General features: G+C 49.8%; 1 protein-coding gene across 5 annotated transcripts in view; it reads left to right on the top strand.

Annotated features, from left to right (window-relative positions):
* Positions 1 to 19,383, top strand: part of LOC148641793 (uncharacterized) — a 31,086-nt gene that overhangs the window by 10,177 nt on the left and 1,526 nt on the right. The window contains exons 7-30 of one of the 5 annotated variants that reach the window (XM_088618569.1): positions 552 to 668; positions 1,065 to 1,172; positions 1,602 to 1,733; positions 2,262 to 2,343; positions 3,699 to 3,855; positions 4,521 to 4,592; positions 4,945 to 5,037; positions 5,707 to 5,819; positions 6,552 to 6,687; positions 7,921 to 8,091; positions 9,084 to 9,197; positions 9,603 to 9,782; positions 11,136 to 11,198; positions 11,302 to 11,397; positions 12,437 to 12,538; positions 13,550 to 13,732; positions 13,990 to 14,121; positions 14,680 to 14,912; positions 15,116 to 15,251; positions 16,550 to 16,633; positions 17,268 to 17,470; positions 18,074 to 18,100; positions 18,364 to 18,439; positions 18,891 to 19,082. In XM_088618569.1, the coding sequence (XP_088474695.1) occupies positions 552 to 668; positions 1,065 to 1,172; positions 1,602 to 1,733; positions 2,262 to 2,343; positions 3,699 to 3,855; positions 4,521 to 4,592; positions 4,945 to 5,037; positions 5,707 to 5,819; positions 6,552 to 6,687; positions 7,921 to 8,091; positions 9,084 to 9,197; positions 9,603 to 9,782; positions 11,136 to 11,198; positions 11,302 to 11,397; positions 12,437 to 12,538; positions 13,550 to 13,732; positions 13,990 to 14,121; positions 14,680 to 14,912; positions 15,116 to 15,251; positions 16,550 to 16,633; positions 17,268 to 17,470; positions 18,074 to 18,100; positions 18,364 to 18,439; positions 18,891 to 19,082 (3,002 nt within the window). Of the gene's footprint in view, positions 1 to 551; positions 669 to 1,064; positions 1,173 to 1,601; positions 1,734 to 2,261; positions 2,344 to 3,665; positions 3,856 to 4,520; positions 4,593 to 4,944; positions 5,038 to 5,706; positions 5,820 to 6,551; positions 6,688 to 7,920; positions 8,092 to 9,083; positions 9,198 to 9,602; positions 9,783 to 11,135; positions 11,199 to 11,301; positions 11,398 to 12,436; positions 12,539 to 13,549; positions 13,733 to 13,989; positions 14,122 to 14,679; positions 14,913 to 15,115; positions 15,252 to 16,549; positions 16,634 to 17,267; positions 17,471 to 18,073; positions 18,101 to 18,363; positions 18,440 to 18,890; positions 19,083 to 19,383 lie in introns of all 5 variants that reach the window. The other 4 variants (XM_088618567.1, XM_088618566.1, XM_088618571.1 and 1 more) reach the window with 4 other exon arrangements.

The raw sequence follows: 19,383 nt of genomic DNA, 5'->3' as shown, positions 1-19,383 counted from the left end.
GAGGCCTTTTGGTTTGAATACTCTTCACCTTACTGAAACAATTGTTTTATCAAATGGATCAATTCAACCTTATTTTCTAAGTCTTAACCTATTGATGCCTAAACTGGCATCAACTGGATGGATTGATTCCTTCAAGGTCAGAGGTCTTTTTTTTATTTTATGCAGTTGTGGAAACTATCACAACATTCACCAGGATGTTCTGATCAGAGCAGTGCCGTGATGGGTGTTCCCTGCATGTTAAGTGAGGTTAGCTGGTCTGGCTCTCCAATATATTTGTTAAATTGATTGGTTTCAGAACAGGGTGATGCAGCTGGGCAAACCTGGTCTTATACGTTCGTTTCTTATGTCACACAAAATAAGACTCTGACTCTCCGAAAAATCTTCGGACTTTCTTCTATGCCCCTAAAAATATCTCCCCACCTCTCTATGATTCTGATTTGTTTTCTAAAGCTGAAAGTGCATTCTTTTTACTGAAGTATTATTTTAATAGGGAAAATCTCAGGTTGCTAACAAAGACTTTATCAGTTTTTTGTCTGTGCATTTCCTTTTAGTTGCTGGATTTCACAACACTTCTCGGAAAACTCTGGGATCTCAATGCAGCCTGCACACTGTTGGGACTGAAGAATACGTGGGCACGTTTCCGACCCTGCCTGTCAAACATGTAGCCGGTATAACGTCCTGCATTCCTGACTCTGACTCTCTGAAGAATCTTCTGACTTTTTTTCTGTTCCCCTAAAAATATCTCCCTACCCCTCTATGATTCTGATTTGTTACTTCTCTACTGCACCAAAACAAAACTTGTACAGGCGCTCATGTGCTTTATTATGAAGTGCAGTTGTGACAGATTACTAAGCTTTATTGTTGCTAGTTTTCTCAGGTCTTAATTGGTTCAGCAATGAACATTCAGCTGCGACTTATAGAACAGTGCTGTGCCAACAAGTTGTACCCTTAAACATTTTAACATGGGGCACATGTCCAGAAAAACAGCTGGATTGCGTCTTTGAGTGGAATTTATAGGACCTTGTTCTAAGATTTTATTTCATTATTTTCTGATTTTGTACCAGGTGTTCCTGTGAAGAACTTTGATGAAGTGACCATTGACAGCGACCTGGATTCAGTGAATACAGATCGAGTGCGCAAACACGTTCAAAGTGCGCTCCACAACAGCAAAGGTGAGGCCTGAATTTGATAGCACCCTCTCCAGCTCACCTCCACCTGAGCCAGCAGAAAGAATGATTAGGAGAGGGAAAAGTCTGATGCTTCTGCAGTTTCCTCCCACAGTCCAAGGGGGAAAATTGGCCCTGCTGTGAGTGTGTGGTGCCTGTGGAAACCACCTCGGCTCTCTTCACTGCTCAACCACGGAAGGTGCTTGCTTGGAATGCAGGTTGAACTCTGTGGCCCAGATGTTGCCGGCTCAAGCCTGGGTCACATCACTAGACAACCCTGACCAAGGTGGCTCAAGCTGCAGCAGACAAACGGTTGAGCAGTACCAAGGCAGGCTGGGTCTCGCCAGGTTCCCCTCAGCTTCTGGCACAAGGGTGACACCTGGAGCTGGCAGTGATGCAAAAAGACTTAGTAGACAGGTCTGTCTTTCTCTACAGGTACTCGACCGTCAAAGTCACTGGTCGTAGAGGACCTGTACACAGACCAGAGTGACCTAGATGCCGCCAAGCCGGAGGCCATCCAGCGCACTTTCCACAGCCTCTTCCGCAAAAAGAAGACCCTGAGTCAGGGTGTGTATTTTTATCTTTTCGTGCCTCGTTATGGAAGATGAGTTAGCCCAAGAGAGGTCTGTGCACACACTGTGACAATCCCAGTCCCGTGCACTTTACCTTACAGACATGATTGCTCTATAGTAAAAATACCTAAAACTTTTTTATTCTCCATAAATTATGTGTTTAGAAAAGTATTTACTTTTCTAAGCATAGATCGTTATTTATCAATTTGAATTAATTTCTGTCTTTGTGCAATTCACTAATCCTACAAGTACAACACCCTTACGCCATCTGTCAGACACAGAACACAGATATCACACAGAATGCTCGTGTTTAGCACGTTAACACAAAAATGATCATTGGGATGCTGGGTCCTCACAAATGATCATTTCTGACTCTTTTGGGACTTTGAAAGAAAGCAGATGATTTACATTTGTTCTCTGTGGATATGTTTCACACAAAATCTCACAATGCTGTGTGGGCCTGTTAGTGTGCGATGTCTCTGTGTGCTTCACGTGTGCCGGTGTGATGTGTCTCCTTCACAAGGCGGGCGGAGAGCGAGCACGAACCGTTCTAGTGCACGTCGCCCTGGCAGAAGATCACATCATGGCAGGAAGGAAGCTTCCAGGTGGGAGGATCGTGCTTTTTGTTTGATTCAGAATTCAGAGTCACGCCTTATTTCTGCTCTGCCCACCCGATCTGGAATAGCCAGTTGTACATTTTGCCAGTCTCTGCGCACAGGGGAAGTTGAGAGTTCAGACTCTCCCACCTTCGAGCTATTCGTATGTCAGCAGCCCCCTGCTGGAGCGACCTCACGGCCTCGTCACTTCCCTGCACGTGTGTGTGTGTGACCTGTGGACGCTGATTTCCCATCAGAGCCCTGAGCTCCTAATCCCACCCGACCTTCCTCGGCGCTTAGCCGGCTGTACGCAGCCCCTCCGGGAACCGGCTCACACTCGGCTGGTGACACGACCCAGGCTGTGGTCAGACGGCCCAACCTGCTCCCAAGCGAGTGCCTCTGCTGGTTGAGACACTCAGACCGTTGAAATCAGGAGTGACACCTAGCCATCCTGTAGCACAGGGTAGTAATTCTGTTTGGCTTAGCAGTCGGTTATTTTAGTTCAGGTGGGGAGCTGCGTCAGCATGCGTAGGCTGCAAAGGAACAAGTAAAGGTTTGTTCCCTGCTGAAAAGAGAAGAAAAGAAACACAACGTTTCGGCCGTGGAGCCTCAGTTATTTTGTCTGTTCTGTGAACATTTACTGCCAAATTATAACTTTAAAATTCATTGTGATTCCCTGCCTACGATTGACTTAAAAAAACAGATGTTTCATTTTCTTTGCACCACTCTTAATTTGTAAGATCACTTAACGCATGAGACACATTTGTATGATCAGATGTCTTGATCCTACCATGTTCATTCTTGCTTGTGAAAAAAGCAGTTGCTTGCACTGTCGGAGATAAAGGCTATCTTCCTCTTACAGGGCCAAGCCTATCCTTCTGCTTCAGGTGCGTTCAGCAGCATTTGTCCCTGTAGACTGTTGATTTCATTGAACAGCTGATCTATTTTCAGAGCACATATCTGATTTAGTTTCAGAGCACACAGCCTATTTCATTTCAAAGAATACATCTGATTTCATTTTAAGGTGGCTTACCACAGTTTCACTTCAAGAGTTGTTCAATTAAGATACAGGAACATATCCGTTGGGATATTCATTTCACTAGTCCACTGATTGTATACTAACCTCTTCTGTCGTATACAATCTCTTACTAACTCCCAATACTGTCTCTGCCTAATTCCAAAAATTCTCTCCTTACCTCCCAGTACTATCTCTTCCTGTTCCCAGTACTGTCTCTCCATAACTCCCAATACTGTCTCTCCCTAATGCCCAATACTGTCTCTCCATAACTCCCAGTACTGTCTCTCCCTTACTTTCGAACTCCTCGTACTAGCGCTGCAGTTGCTCAGACGTCTTGTGTCGTCAGGTATGCCAGCTCTGATAAGACGCCGTCAGAGGAGGAGGAAGAGGGGTGCACAGGGGTCCATGCAGCACTGGAATGGAGCCCCAGCAGGGCTCTGAGGTGGGATGAAAGCCCCCAGAGAAGAGAGACGAGGGCTAAAGGGCTCGACCTTTCCCACGAGGTGATCACTGAATTTTTACCAGCGTCTCATAAACCCCGGTCATCATTCATCCATTACTAGTGGCTGACTACTAGGCTAATAGGACTAGGACATGTAAGCACACAAACCTAGAACATGCCTAAAGAAAGAGATTCACAAGATTTCTTTTTGAGTAGTTTGTGCTTGTTCTCTCAAACTGGATGTTTCACATATTGATGGATGTTTTACATGAGAGAAACTCCCAATCTCAGATATGTTTTTTTATTGTTTGAGATGAATAGAAGTTCTAGTTAATAAAATGTTGGATGCAAAAAGTTCTTTTCAAAACTTCTTTGCTGGGGTGGCTGTTTTTTCCAGGCGCTCTGGGTCTCTCCCACTTCGCAAAGACACGCTGGCCAGGCTAAGCGATGTCTCTGAACCGACCCCGCTTGCTTGTGTCTGTATGAGCGTCATGTGAACTGGAGCGTGTGCGTGGTGTGCGTTTCAAAATGTAGAGTAAATGTAAGGATTAATTTTAACCTATGATGTTTGTATTTTTCTCTTTCACAGCAATAAAAGTCATTGTTAACCAGATGGCAGTGCCCAGTATAGATTGGCATATACAGTATACAAAGACAGTGGATTGGAGCTGTCTGAATTGGTATAGCACCAGAGTCTGTGACGCTGTGCCTCTCTCCTCTCCGCAGTCCCATCTCTGGCTGGACGAGATGAGCTCAGACAGGCTGGTGTTGGAGGAGTCTCTGTCCAGGCTGCGCAAGGTGAGGGCCCACTGTGTGGGTGTGCTGCCATGATCCAGCCCTCTCAGACAACACTGGCTGGGGTGAGGAGCACAGCGGGACTGGAGAGGGAAGCCAGTTGAATCCCCTTTTCTTTTTATTTTGCTTCTTTCTTGTTTCAGTGTTTGTGGTTTATTTTCCTTTAATTAAATGGCGAAGAAGAATAAGCTGCAGCAGATGACCTCTGTACCCGGTTTGCTTAATGATGGCTCCTGGCTAGCTTCGGGCAGAGTGAACGTGAATCGGGCCACTCTGTGCCATCCTGCGGAAGTGAGCCCACATTATTATTATTGCATGTTGTCATCATTAATCACCTAATCACCTTGCCTATCAGGACCTTGTGAAGGAAGAGGAGCGTCTGTTGCAGAAGAGAGCCCAGCAGCTGGAGGCTGATCAGTCGCTCTCCGCCCTGTTGCAGCAGAAGAAGGTACAGTGCGAGCATACTGTAACTGCCGTCTCAAAAGAATGATTTTTGAGTACTTGTATCAGGTGCCCTAGTAGCCTCAAAGACAAAAGAGGTTCAGTATCTGTTGGACATTCCCTTAAGCCCTGGGATGCATCACGTTGCTCTTCTCTGGACTGATTCCTGATCAGCTTTCGTAGCATGGTGACCAAAATTGTCCAATATTCTAAATGAGGCTTAACTAGTGCATTTTACATCAATTGCTGTGGATTGAACACTTTTAACTATGGAGCCTCACATTTTGTTTGCCTTTTTTTTTTTGCTTCTGCACATTGTCTGGAAGATGTAAGCAAAGTGTCAACACAAACACCAAGACTTCTTCATAAATATTCTACAGTTTCCCATCAAACATTGTAGGACTTCATAAGCCACTACTGCCAGGAAGGAAGCCGATACCCATGGTTAAGTACTATACCTGCTTCCTGCACACTGAGAAAATAGTGACTTGTCACTTTAACACTTTAATATCAGCACATCATTTAGTGTCTTTACTTTTGAATGTGCATGTTTGTACTCCCACCATGATGAGGCTTCGGTTTGCAATATCACATGAGTCTTCCTACTGTGTCCCATTAAGGATGGGTCAGTGGCGGCCTTAGTGCTGAGCGGCTGATGAGTGTGGTTCTCTTGCAGCAAGCTCTGCGGGAGCTGGAGTCTGTGCGGGGGGCTGTTGAGCGCGGCGAGAGAGAGGCGAGCGTCCTGGAGGCAAGGCTGAGGGACAGCAGGAGCCAGGTGGATGAAACCAGGTGTGTGGAGTAGACCAAGGGTCTCCACTGCCGTCTCCGTGTCTGACGGTGTTGAATGATCCATTTCTAAGCTTTCCATTTTGAGGGATCAATAAGGTTTGACGTTTTTCACTTGGTTTTACATTATAGTTCAATTTACATGGCTATTTATTTAAGTTGCATCAGCCCCATTTTAATTAAATCTTATCTCTAACCTTGTGCATCATTGATGGCATAAGTCACCCTTCGAAAACCTAAGTTGTTAGTTGTTGTGAAATAATTCAAGTACAGTACTGTAGGTGCAAAGCAAGAAGGCAGTGTACCTGAGTCTATTAATAAACAGTGTAGAGGATAAAATGCTTCAACACTGTTTACTCAATATATTCTTAACAATATTTATAGATTGAATTTGGAATGCTGTTTGCCAAAAGAAAGTCTTGGTTAAAGTTAATACAACAGTGTACCATGTCCTTCAACACAAACATCGTGGACACAGAAGCTGAAACGTGAAGCTTAATCTGGTTCCCTTGCCCAGTGTCATCCGTAGTGTGGACCAGTGCCCATGTGTTGACAGGGGATATCTATTTTGGGGAAAAATCCCACTTGTTTTATGGACGTGTCCAGGAACAACTGGGCGTATGGTAACCCAAGCGTACATAGCTGAGCTCTCGGCTTTCCGAGATTCCCAGCAGGCTATTTTGAGAGCCCAGACGCAGCGCGTGTGCGCGTCGGTGTGCTTCTGTGCCGGCGCAGGTCACAGCTGCTGATGCTGGAGTACCAACGGGAGTCCTGCCTGAAGGAAGGGAGGGCTCTGGAGGAGCAGCTGAGCACGCTCAGAGGGCAGTGTTCCCCTCCGCAGAGCCGCCAGGCGGGGGCGCTGCAGGACCGGGTGAGTGCAGTGAACGGGATGGCAAGTCTGAGTAGAAATAGAAACACTGGCAGCGTGGGATTGCAATTGAACAAAACTCTGTTATTAAACCCCTGTATATTTATTGTGTTATTTTCTGTTTGAAGTACTGTGATTAATGGGTAAAGACCTTCATGTTTGTATGCGCCGTTATTTCTGGGTTCTGTACAATGATTGAAAGATACACTGGTTTCCCCTGGGGATACAGTGCCCGTCTCATCATAATATTAACAGAGTATGAGTTCCATACGAGGGTCCATGATCATAGAGCACCACAGAGTGAGATCTCTCTGAATCATTCATCACTAAACACCCGGAACAAGAGAGTTTTGACAATTTCTCAGCAAAACCTTTGGTTAGACGTTCTTTAGCTGTGGGCCTGGGCAACGTGACGTGTGTGTAATGAGCTTATTATGGTGTTGTTTAGGGGCCTGTGATCAGCTACTTAAATCACGCTAAGCGAATGTCCTCCGCTGTTTTCCCCCTTAAGCAACGTCCTTCTGTTCCACCTTCAAGGGCAAAGGAATCCATATCCATCACCTGACGTTATTAAGTAATTAAGGTTTTGCTGAGCAGGCCTTGGCCTCTCTGTACCTGTCTCGCCTGAGACAGCAGTTTATCGCACACACAGCAGGCCAGGCCTGGGGTCAGCTGACAGCCACCGACAGCTGCACTGGGATCACAAGGGAAGCATTAACATGTGCTAGCTGGGGCGCAGTGAGGAACCGTGTGAGTGCTGGAGAAAGCCATCAGCGAGGTGGCCGTGAAGGAAGAGGCTGAGGTTAATCCCACACTGAGAAGTACAAACAAAACTCAAGTGTTTCAGCTGTGAAGTCTTCTTGAGGTGGGGGACAGCCAGGACACCAGGCAGGGGAGTAAGACCACATGCTTGCCCACAGACTGGAGTTGCCTTTTGACTAGAACCTGTACTTTGTAGTTTTTAAATGCAGCAAACAAGCTACAATATTGGCCCACTATCACTGAGGTCATTCTCATTATAAAACCTAAGCGTAAAGTCTTTTTTTGTGCTGGGTATGCAAAAACCTTTCAGTTTACAGCGAAGCTTTCTCACTTCATTCATGAGCTAGTTCCTTCCCGTCCGCCTGAAGCTTTCCGGTCCCCGCCTGGCGCGAGTGCGGTCCTGCGGCGCCGCCGGCCGGCCCGGGGGCGGAGGGGTGAGGGCCGCAGGGGGCTCAGCTGCGCCTCTCCCCGCAGGTGGCGGCCCTCAGCGCAGAGCGGGACGAGCTGAGGGCGCGGCTGAGGCACAGCGAGGGCAGCCTGACCCCGCTGGAGCGCCAGGAGCTGGAGCGGCAGCTGGGCAGCGCCAAGAGCGAGCTGTTCGCCGAGCAGCGCCGGGCCCGGGAGAGGGCGGACGCGCTGCAGGAGGTACGCGGGCTCGTTTCTCTCCAGGGCCCTGTTGGTCCGGTGAAATCGGCAACACCTGCAGTGTGCAGAGCATAGACTGGCCGTCACAGACCCACCCAGATCTGGGGACTGTGTGCCAGCCGCAGGAGCATCCTGCCCACATGACAACACAGGGAAAAGATGGCATGTTTGTAGAAGCTGTAGCTGTTATTGGGGCCAAAGATATCTTTTTGGTGATGCGGATTTCTAGCTGGCATCAGATGGTCTTTGCACAGCTTGCAGCTCAGTTTAACATATCTTATTCTCTCCATTGCAGGACCCTAATGGGCACTTAGAAACCCCCAGGTGCCCCACTGGATATCTCTGAGCTTGTGTGTGCTTAATCTTGCAGTACTGTAGGGTTGTCTCTTCACCCCCTAATTACAGGACACCTTGAGACAGGGCTGTTTCTTCATTCTGCCTCGTGGCCGCAGACACTAACGTGTGACCTGAGGATTCAACTGTTGCTAGATATGAGTGGCACACCTGAAGAAGGTTCCACGGCCGAAACATTGTGTTTCCTTTCTTTTCTTTTCAGCAGGAATAAACCCGCTACCTGTTCCTTTGTAGCTTACGCATGCTGACGCAGCTCCCTACTTGAACTACTTTTTGTTGTATTGCTTTTAGCAATTTAAGATTTAAGATCTCCAGACTGCAGGTTTCCTATTCCAGCCAAGGGCCTTGTCCTCTCCTGTCATCACAACACTAGACAAGCGCAGGCCCTACTGGAGAGACAGGTGTAGTGCCAGCAGGAGACCTGATCTGATTGATTTCCCGCATAACAGTGACCCCTAGTGTCCGGATTGTCACCTGCAGGCACATGCAGTGCATCAGTAAGATATACAGTACTGTTCCTGTTCTCCCCCAGCCAGGGCAGCTCAGAAGCCAGGGGCTCTCGGTAGTGTGCATTAGCGTGCCGTCTCCATGGCCTGACCTGAGTAACCGGCCTGTCCTGCGGCTCTTGTCCCCCCCAGAAGCTGGAGGAGTGCCAGACGGAGCTGGAGCAGCGAGCGGATGAAGCCCTGGCCCTGCAGGGCAGGTGCTCCAGGCTGGAGGAGCAGCTCCGGGAGAAGGAGGTGCAGCAGCAGGTTCTTTCCACAGCCGCCACGCACGAGGCGCAGCTTTAACTAATCACACCCACAAGGACTCAGAGCTTGGCGCAGCACAAAACAGCAGCGACCCGTACCCTTAGCAGTGTTTCAAGTAGTCGATATGCAGGACGTTTTGGGATTTTTGCTGTGGTGCCACGGCTACATCCATCCGCCTTTCCGTTTTCTAACCTAGAACATTCAACCCACCAGTATGCCTTTGGACTGTGGCAGGAAACCCACACAGACAGCGCCCGGGGTCTGGAAGTGAGCCCAGGGCCCCTGCGCCGCTGTGCAGCTTGTTCCCAAACCCTGGCAGAGCCGTGCTGAAGCACGATGAGGTTTTACCAGGCTGAGCCCTGCCGTTCTCGTTAAAGACAGGCAGAGTCTCTCCCCTGTGCGCAGGCCCTGGCCCGGGAGCGGGGGGAGCGGGCGGCGGCGCTGGAGCGGATCCTGGCGGAGAAGGAGCTGGAGATGCTCCGGCTGCGGGAGGCCCAGGCGGCCCTGCAGGCGGCGGCGGACGGCCTGAGGGAGCAGCACCGCGGGGAGCAGCAGCGGCTGCAGCAGGACGCGGTCCGGGAGAGGGTGAGGCCTGCTCTGGGCGCTCTCCTGAACCAGCACACACACTCACACTCACACTGAGAGGGTGAGGCCTGCTCTGGGCGCTCTCCTGAACCAGCACACACACTCACACTCACACTGAGAGGGTGAGGCCTGCTCTGGGCGCTCTCCTGAACCAGCACTCACACTCACACTCACACTGAGAGGGTGAGGCCTGCTCTGGGCACTCTCCTGAACCAGCACTCACACTCACACACACTCACACTGAGAGGGTGAGGCCTGCTCTGGTCGCTCTCCTGAACCAGCACTCACACTCACACACTCACACTCACACTGAGAGGGTGAGGCCTGCTCTGGGCGCTCTCCTGAACCAGCACTCACACTCACACTCACACTGAGAGGGTGAGGCCTGCTCTGGGCGCTCTCCTGAACCAGCACACACATTCACACTCACACTCACACTGAGAGGGTGAGGCCTGCTGCTGCAGCCGCTGCTCTCTGCGCTCTCCTGAACCAGCACACTCACACACACTCACACACACTCACACACAGGCACTCACACTCACACTCACACACTCACACTCACACACTCACACTCACACTGAGAGGGTGAGGCCTGCTCTGGGCGCTCTCCTGAACCAGCACACACAGACGCGCTCACACACAGGCACTCACACTCACACACAGGCACACACACACTCACACACACACTCACACACACACTCACACTCACACACAGGCGCACTCACACTCACAAACAGGCACACTCACACTCACACTCACACACAGGCGCACTCACACTCACACTCACACTCACACACAGGCGCACTCACACTCACACACAGGCACACTCACACTCACACTCACACACACACTCACACTCACACACAGGCACACTCACACACAGGCACTCACACTCACACTCACACACACTCACACACAGGCGCACTCACACTCACACTCACACACAGGCACTCACACTCACACACAGGCACACTCACACTCACACTCACACACAGGCGCACTCACACTCACACTCACACACAGGCACTCACACTCACACACAGGCGCACTCACACTCACACTCTCACTCACACACAGGCGCACTCACACTCACACTCACACACACTCACACACAGGCGCACTCACACTCACACACAGGCACTCACACTCACACTCACACTCACACTCACACACAGGCACACTCACACTCACACACACGCACACTCACACACACGCACACTCACACTCAATCAAAAACAGTCCTCTTTTAATCTGCCAGGGTTATGTGACCAGGTGGCAGCTTTTAATCACGTCAAACTGTGGTTATCGTCTCTAACAACGTTGTATCTGACATCTTTTCCTTGCTTCATCTAGGACCGCGACTTACAGCAGCTGAAGGAGGAGCTCAAGGCGGCGCACTCTCTGGAGATGCAGCAGGTAAAGGCAGAAGAAAGGCTGCAATCAGGAGAAGACCGTTTCTCCCACTCAGTCCTTCTGGTTACCTGTAGCTCTGAGGATCACATGGGCTCTCATCATGCAGGTTTTGCAGCAGGCAGAGGAGGACAGGCTGGCAGCCCTGAACGCACAGGCTCTGTGCTTCACCCAGGACACAGAGCAGCTGCAGCACAGGCTTCAGGTCAACTCTGCGCTGAACCGGGCGCTTATATCCACAGAATCTAGCGTCACATGAAAATATAGTCAGCTCTTGTGTATTTTGATAGATCTGATAGATCTCAGACCTCCTGACTAAGAGATGATGCATTTGTTACACAGGGTTGTTATCCTATTAAAATATTTGAGTGATTGATTTTGTGAGAAAATAAGCTCTGAGAAATTCCTTAGTTGGTTAATGACCCCAATTAATTGGAACGGCCTTAATGTTAAAGAAGTGCCTTTACAACACCAGTGTGCACAGATAGCAGAGGGCTCAGCAGAGGCTGATGCAGAGGGGAGCGTGCGTTATCCTTACTCCCTCTGTGCTGGTGGAGCTGGAGTGAGCAGGCAGGCTCGTTAACAGTCTACCTACAGACTTTCAAGAAAAAAACAAACCGAGCACTCAACCGAGGCCACCGATCCTCCCCACCACCCAGAAGTGGACATTAAGATGCCTCATATAACATCCAAACAAGTTTAAAATAGTGACGGCTTAGCTTGATGGGATTGTTTGGCACTTTCATAGACCCTCATGCACCAAGTGTAATATCTCCTCAGTTCATCGATAAAAGCAGGGAATAATCAGGCTGCATCTACTGGATTGTGTCAGTTGCCTGCCTGGCCTGTCCCATGAGGGCCGGGGACCAGTCCTGTTGAACCTGGAGTCACAGTCCACAGGGCAACACTCTGGAGGACCAGCTGACGCCAGCTAATCGAGATTTATTGTCAGCGGTGTTTCAGGATCAGATTGACCAGCCACCATATTACCAGTATGTACTGATGGGTGGGAGTATCAGGAGGATTGCGAGTCATTGAAATGCATGTGTCGCAAAACAGGGGTCAATGTAGAGAAGCTCCATTCCTTAGCAGCTGCGGTATGTATTGCCTTAACTTTTGGAAAAGCCTGCGTTGAATTGCTTATCTTTGACCCCATTTCACATCCCTTATGCTACAATGGGTGGTTGTGTTCTGGGGGCAAGCTGGCACAGCATTAGCAAAAGAACACCTGTCTTCTTTTCCAGCTGAAACAAGATGAGATCATGAAGCTGAAGGACGCTCTTCAGCTGCAAGAGGAGTCCATGAAGCAGCTATCGGAGGAACTGAAGGAGGAGGCCAAAGTGATGGTAATCTGTGCATTAGCAAGAAATGTCCAGTTTGCTCCTTGCCCCGGTCTGGCCTGGTCTTGTCTCATCTCGGGGCAAGTTCAGACAGGCCCACCAACACCAGCACAGCCTCTAAAGGTGTTGCTGTAGGTGGTGTTAAAAAAGGACCCATTCCCTCTGGAGCAGTGCCTCTGCTGTAGGAGGTGCTGTCCTGGGGTTGAGACATTAAAGTGATGTCGTGCCTGGTCTTCCTGTCTTTAAAGACCCTATGGCACTGTTAGTAAGACTAGGGGTGTTAAATTCCACTCCGGTCTAGTGCAGCCAGGACAATCTAATGTTCCCCCTTAATTCAACTGGACAAGCGGTTTCTCACTCCTTCACCCCACCCGTGTGCATGCGATTCGTGTATCCCTTTGAGCTTTGGGATAAATAGCTCTAGATAAATTCAGTTCCTAATAAATATTGTTACATTTTTCATTTGTCTCAATAACCCCCCCGAAAACTGGAAAAGCTGGAAGTAAGGTTTTACGTAAACTAGGTGAAATTCCTGTGTGTAACTGAACATAGTTGCTGAGTTAGTACAAGGCAGCATGAGCAGACTGTTTTATTGAGACAGTCAGTGAGTAGCAGTGCCTGCACACATGACAGGTGTGCAGGAGTAAAGAAGAAACCAGCAATCGTGACAAAAACACCCCCAGGCACACACACACCCTCACAAATCTCACCTCAGATATTAATTAGCCAATCATCTCAGTCTTAATGACCTTCCACCACCTTTCCACCTGTGCCCTGTTTCACATTTCATTCTGAAGACGTCCACTTGGTTGACTTTGAACATTTTGAATCCTGTTGTCAGGTCCCCTCGCGATCCTGTCCATTCAGGACTGAAGAGGTTCAGTCCCTCCACCCTGCCAGTGTGGGACATTCCTTCAACCCCCCTAGTTTGTTCTCCTCTGAGCTGGAGAGCAGAGCTGTGCAGCGTGTTCAGGGGCGGCCCAGCTGTAACTCTGACGCACGGCTCTGTTGTGCCAGGTGGCGGGAGCCGTGGCCCAGCAGCGGGAGGAGTGGGAGGCGCAGAAGGCAGAGGAGCTGCAGAGGCAGCGTGGGATGCTGGAGGACGAGGCCCGGAGGGCTGTGGAGAGCGCGACGGAGGAGCGGGAGAGAGAGAGGAGGAACGCACTGTCCCTGCAGAACAAAGTGGTGGAGCTGCAGACTGTGAGCACCCTCCCTGCCCAGCCCGATAGCTCTTCACCCTGACACGCCTTCGGCCAGGCCAGCTGCTGTTTTATTTTAAATATAGAGCGAGCAGTGCAACAATGCTGTTGATTCCAATAGCGCTGTTTAACTGCAGTGTGGTGACCCTGTGTCTCTGTGTGTCAGGGGCTGCAGGAGTGCAGTGTGGTGACCCTGTGTCTCTGTGTGTCAGGGGCTGCAGGAGTGCAGTGTGGTGACCCTGTGTCTCTGTGTCTCAGAGGCTGCAGGAGCTGGAGTGTGAGAAGAAGGTTCAGCAGCGGGAGCAGCAGGCTGCCCTCAGCGCAGTCCGCAGCGCCCTGAGGCAGGAGCAGCAGGAGGAGATCCTGCGCCTCCGGCAGGACATGGAGCAGGTGAGCAGGCCAAGGGGCTCAGGGATCTGTATCCACTGTGAGGCAGCAGGATTTGTATCAAATAAAGCGCTCCACAAACAAGCATGGAAATCACTTGAAATGTCACCTTCCTCCTCCCCTCTGGCACAAAGACTCAATCTGTTACATCATTTAAAAACAATCACATTAACCTCATTGAGGTCCAGAGGCCTTAGGTTAATGATACTGGATTAAGACTGAGGGTCTGGGCTTAGTTTCGTCTGTACAGTGTTCTGTGGGAGTCTGGAACAAGCTTCTGGTCCATGTGGGCCAAATTGCCTTGTCTGGTTTCCGAGGAAAAGGTTAATATCATTCCTGAGCCCAGAGCAGTTCATAGGTCTGGAGCTTCTGGTTTTAATGGCATTAGAACTCCCCTTGGATATATACTGTGATATATATAGCCTCTTGCAGGGTTTCCTTCATTGCATTTTGGCAATGACTTGTAGAAAAGCAGGAAGCAGATTTTTTCTGGGAGCAGAGAGGCAGGGAAGATCCCCGCGGGACTGCGGCAGTGGTGTGTGACCCCGGCCCTGTTCACAGGAGCGGCAGAGGGAGCTGGAGCGGGCCCGGGCGGCGCTGGAGCAGGCCCAGGGGGAGAGCCAGCAGCTGCGGGCTGCCCTCGGGGCGGCGGCGCAGAGGGAGGAGGACGCCCTGGCGCAGGCTGAGCGCCAGCGCAGGAGCTGGGCCCTGGACCTGGGCGCGGAGTGCCAGCGCCTGCAGGAGCTCCTGAGCCGCAGGGGGCCGTCCAGGGGCCCCGCAGACCGGCTGCACAGGTGTGTGTGAGCGGACCGTCGCGGCTCCCCGGATCCCAGATCGATGCAGGAGCGCTCGGCGTGTCGCCACTCGCTCGGCGATGACGTCGAATTCTCAGCGCTCCATTGTCGTGGCTTGTTGTCTGTCGGGTTTGAATTGTGACAGCGAGCCGCGGCCGGTGTCTGACTCTGTACGGGGTGGTGTGCCGTGCTGTGCTCTGTAGCTCCTGCCCCCAGTCGGTTCCCCAGGCGGTTCAGGCTCTCAGCAGGGTCAGCGAGCAGCTCCACAGCCACATCAGCCGACTGCACCAAGACCTGGAAACCCAGCGGCACGCCGTCCAGCACGTCACCAGAGAAAAGGTAGTGTCCATCACCGCAGCTTCTCAGACTCGGGTGCTCTTCCCCCTCTCTGTATAGATTAGCATGTCAGTGTGCACGTCAGTCACTTCCAGAGGGGATTAGGAAATTGTGGTATGAGTAGACAGGAGATCCTTCCTTTTTGAGTGTGGAAGAAGATGCAAAGGCGCAGACACAGACTGGAGCTGGATTTGAGTCTGGGTCTGAAAGAGCTCAGGGAAGCTACCTCTCTGATATTCCTGGAGGCAGATTTAAAGAACTTTTGGGCGCAGCAGGAGAAGAACCCGTCACCCACAGTTTGTAGACAAACTTTGTGGGACGAACGGGAGACCAGAGCCAGACGAATGAAGGTTGTGAGATGTGGAGCAGGAAGATAAGTTAGATAGGTTTTGAGGTGCCAAGCCATGTAGGGCCTTATAGGTGAGCATTAGTTGAAAACCTGATAGGAAGCCAGTGCATGGACTCTAGGACAGGAGTGATGCGATCACTTGCACACAACCTGACAAGAATGCTGGCTGTCAAATAATTGGACATACTTAAGTTTGCTTGGGGTTGATTTAGATACTCCGGCAAGTAGGACGTTGCAGTTCTGGAAACAATTAACTTTCCAGCTACAGTCAGAGATAATATAGGCGATGGAAAAATTTAAAGGGATTTGGGTTCCTGCAGGTGTTGCCAATGCCCCAGTAACTTGAGAGTAATTTTTTTTGTTTTAAGAGCGTCTCAATGACGCCCTCTTGTGGCTCAAATCTGTGGAATTACCAGCGAGTTAAAAGCTAAGAGCTCAGATTGCTAGGCTAGATGCTATTTCGGAACAAGTAATAGGTTTATTCCATGCTGAAAAAAAGAAGAAAGAGAACACAACGTTTCGGCCGTGGAGCCTTCTTCAGGTGTGTGGCTGAAGAACACACCTGAAGAAGGCTCCACGGCCGAAATGTTGTCTTCTCTTTCTTCTTTTTTTCAGCATGGAATAAACCTATTACTTGTTCCTTTGCAGCCTACGCATGCTGACGCAGCTACCCACCTGAACTACTAGATGCTATTTCACTATCAAAGGGGACTTAAATCACAGCTGTAAATTCTTCCAGTGCCGGGCTGTGAGTGCTCGCTTGGAGTCCACATATCGAACGTCTCCTGAGATGTCAGGAAGGTGCATGCTGGTCTTTTGTGCGGCTCGTGTATTGAGCTGGTGCGCGGTGTTGCGCGTGCCTCGAGAGCCGCGTGCCGTGTGCTGTGTGCTGGGTACAGGCTGTCCGGGCCGCGCCGGGCTGCGGAGCTGTATGTGTGACTTGTGTGCCCAGGAGCGGGAGCTGAGACAGCAGAGGGAGGAGCTGGGCCTGGAGAAGGAGCGGGCGCTGGACTCCCTGAGGGAGCGGCTGATCCAGGTACTTCCCCCGTTCACTCAGTGACTCCAGCAAGCACGTGACTGGTGCTCCTCATCCTCGCATTGCACATCACGCGCAGCTTCTTTGTAATATTCACTGTCTCTGCTGTGTGACTGTGGCAGAGTCTGTACACGTTAGGTGGTCTCTTGGCTCACCAAGAAACAGTGATCCAAGTAGCTTTTTGTCATCAGTGAGACCTGCATCAGTCAGACTAATGCTGAACCTAACAAAGCAGAATACCCAATATCGCCAGAGTTGTTCATCTTCTCAAGGTAGAAGAAGTATTTACTATTGCTGTAAAGCTCCTGGACATCACTGTGATGCAGTGCTTTAGTGTGGCTGCCTCGCAGTGCTGGGGCCCTGGACCTGGGGGGCTGTCTGCGGGGAGTTTGTATGTTTGTGTGGGTTTCCTCCCACAGTCTGAAGACATGCCGGCAGGTTAGTTGGCTTTTGGGAAAATTGGTCCTGGTGTGCATGCGTGTCTGTGTCTGTCTGCCCTGTGATGGACAGGTGTCCTGTCCAGGGTCCATCCTGCCTTGAGCCCATCACTGAAAGGCAGTGTGTGTGGGACTGTAAACGCTGGCAGCTCTTTCTGCAGCACGTGGCCTATGTGTGTGTGTGTGTGTGCGCGCAGGAACACATCGAGGAGGTCAGCCAGCTGCAGAGGGTTCAGTTGAAGGAGAGCGCGGGCGCGGACAGCCAGGCCCTGCGGCAGCAGCTGCGCGAGAAGAACAACGAGCTGCGGGCCATCCAGAGGAGCATGGGCCAGTGGAAGGAGCAGACCGCCGCCAAGCTGGCCCGCAAGTTCGAGGAGGAGCTCTCCTCCGAGCTGGAGAGGTAGCACCTACCCCCGCTTGCTTTGGCATCTCCATGAGCTGTGGCGCAGCTCTCTAGACTTTGTCATCTGTGCCTTTTCCCTTTTTAAATTACTTGAGAATTTCTGTAGTTCACTTAAACACTACAGGTCTTTGTTAAGGGTTCAACAGATTGAAGCTCTGGCTGAGGCCTTGCATTTTTTAGTGGGAACTGTACTTCCAACAGAGATACAACTTGTGATGTTAATGTGCTGTAGTTTAATCAAGCACTTCAAACTTAACCGTGGATAAAGCTCCATGCAAGGACTAGAGTTTGAATTGCCTGAGCTAGATTACTGTATGTTGGATTCAACACATTTTAATACCCTCTGGAATTATACGTCGCTGACCTCAAGGATAGCTTTTAGTTCCTTACTCTTGATGGTACAGTAAAATTATTTCTTGGTTTCACATGAATCTCCTCTATTATGACAACAAATTCAGATGTATTACTGGATAAGCACAAGTGCTATAACCCCTACATTATATTGAGCAAGCAGTTAGCTTTATGCCCTGATGAACAATATATATACAGTATGAACACATCTAGCTGAGTCTTTTACTTGTTTCACATTGCTTCCCACAGATGCAAGACAGAGTTGCTGAAGGAGAGGTACAGTAACTGGGCCTTTATCAGAGACGGTTATGTCTGCGTAGCAGAACAGGAGCAGTAGATTTAGCTGATAATGCCTGAGGCTTGTGTAGAATTCTAACAGTAGTCCTGTAGTTTTCATGCATTTTCACAAAAATAACTCATTCAGGTTCGTCTGAGATTTCAGCCACTCCCATCAACTTTGAGCTTTAACATGTTTCCTGTCAACTTGTTAAACCTGTTTAGACTCTAGTCTGGCTTTCTAAAACAAATTCTCTTTGCAGAAGGGGTTCAAGGAACAGATATGACCAGCACAAGAAATTACTGCAGCTGGAGTCCGAAATGAAAAGGTTGTCAACGGTAAATTACTGGACTGATGTGCCTGTATAGCCTTGAATATTGACAGAACACTGAGAAGAGAGGCTTGTGCACTGAAAAACACTTTTAAACAAAATGGTTATTTTAAAAATGAAATCACTTGATCTTATTTGACTGCTATTAACATAACTGTTTTTAATCCAGAGTATTTTGGCTCACTTAAGCATATAATCTGAAAAAAAAAATGGTTCTCAGATTCACAAAAGCCTTCATGTCCTTAAGATGTCCATGTGCTGTTTTTCACAAAGCACTGTGTATAGAAACACAAATATGGCTTAAAAGATCAGAATGGGTCTTGAGGAATCTGCCCTTTTTCTGGTGATCTAGAATTACAGCCCTGTCTCTTTATTTAGCCAGATAGGTCAGTTGACAATAAATTCTCATTCAGAAACATGGAAATGATTGAGAAAGAAATCCAATTTTGTGTCTTGAGGAATGTGCCGATGCTGGGCACCTGCGGTCTGCCTCCTCCCCCTCCCTCTGCGCCAGCGCGTCCGCCGCGCCCGCCCAGCCGGACCTGGGCAGCCTCAAGCTGCTGCGCCACCTCCAGAGCCGGGTGAAGCAGCTGAGGGCGGAGAACAGCCTACTGCCCGGCCGCGGGCTGGCAGGGTCGGACCCGGAGCCGGTGAGTGCCAGCTGGGCCAGGAGGGGCAGGGACACCTTTCGGCCCCCTGTCTCAACCTGCCACGAAGCACCTAATCCCAGAGCCCACCTGCAATACTTTCTCCACTTTTACTGTATTTTATTCATTTGTCAGCATTTATTTAAAAATATGATTTTAAAAACCTCTGTGTTTTGAGGTTTCCCGTAATTTTGCCGACACAGAAGACATTCTTTTTCATCAGTCAATGGGATGCTAAATGGAAGCATTATTGACTTCTTCAGCTACTGCAAATAAAAGTATAAAATCATATAAAAGCACGCAA

The sequence above is a fragment of the Lepisosteus platostomus genome, chromosome 24 (assembly GCF_059453375.1).
Source record: "Lepisosteus platostomus isolate fLepPlt1 chromosome 24, fLepPlt1.hap1, whole genome shotgun sequence".
Lineage (NCBI taxonomy): Eukaryota > Metazoa > Chordata > Actinopteri > Semionotiformes > Lepisosteidae > Lepisosteus > Lepisosteus platostomus.
The sequence above is the reverse complement of the archived record's forward strand: the minus strand, read 5'-3'. Positions and strand labels throughout refer to the sequence as shown.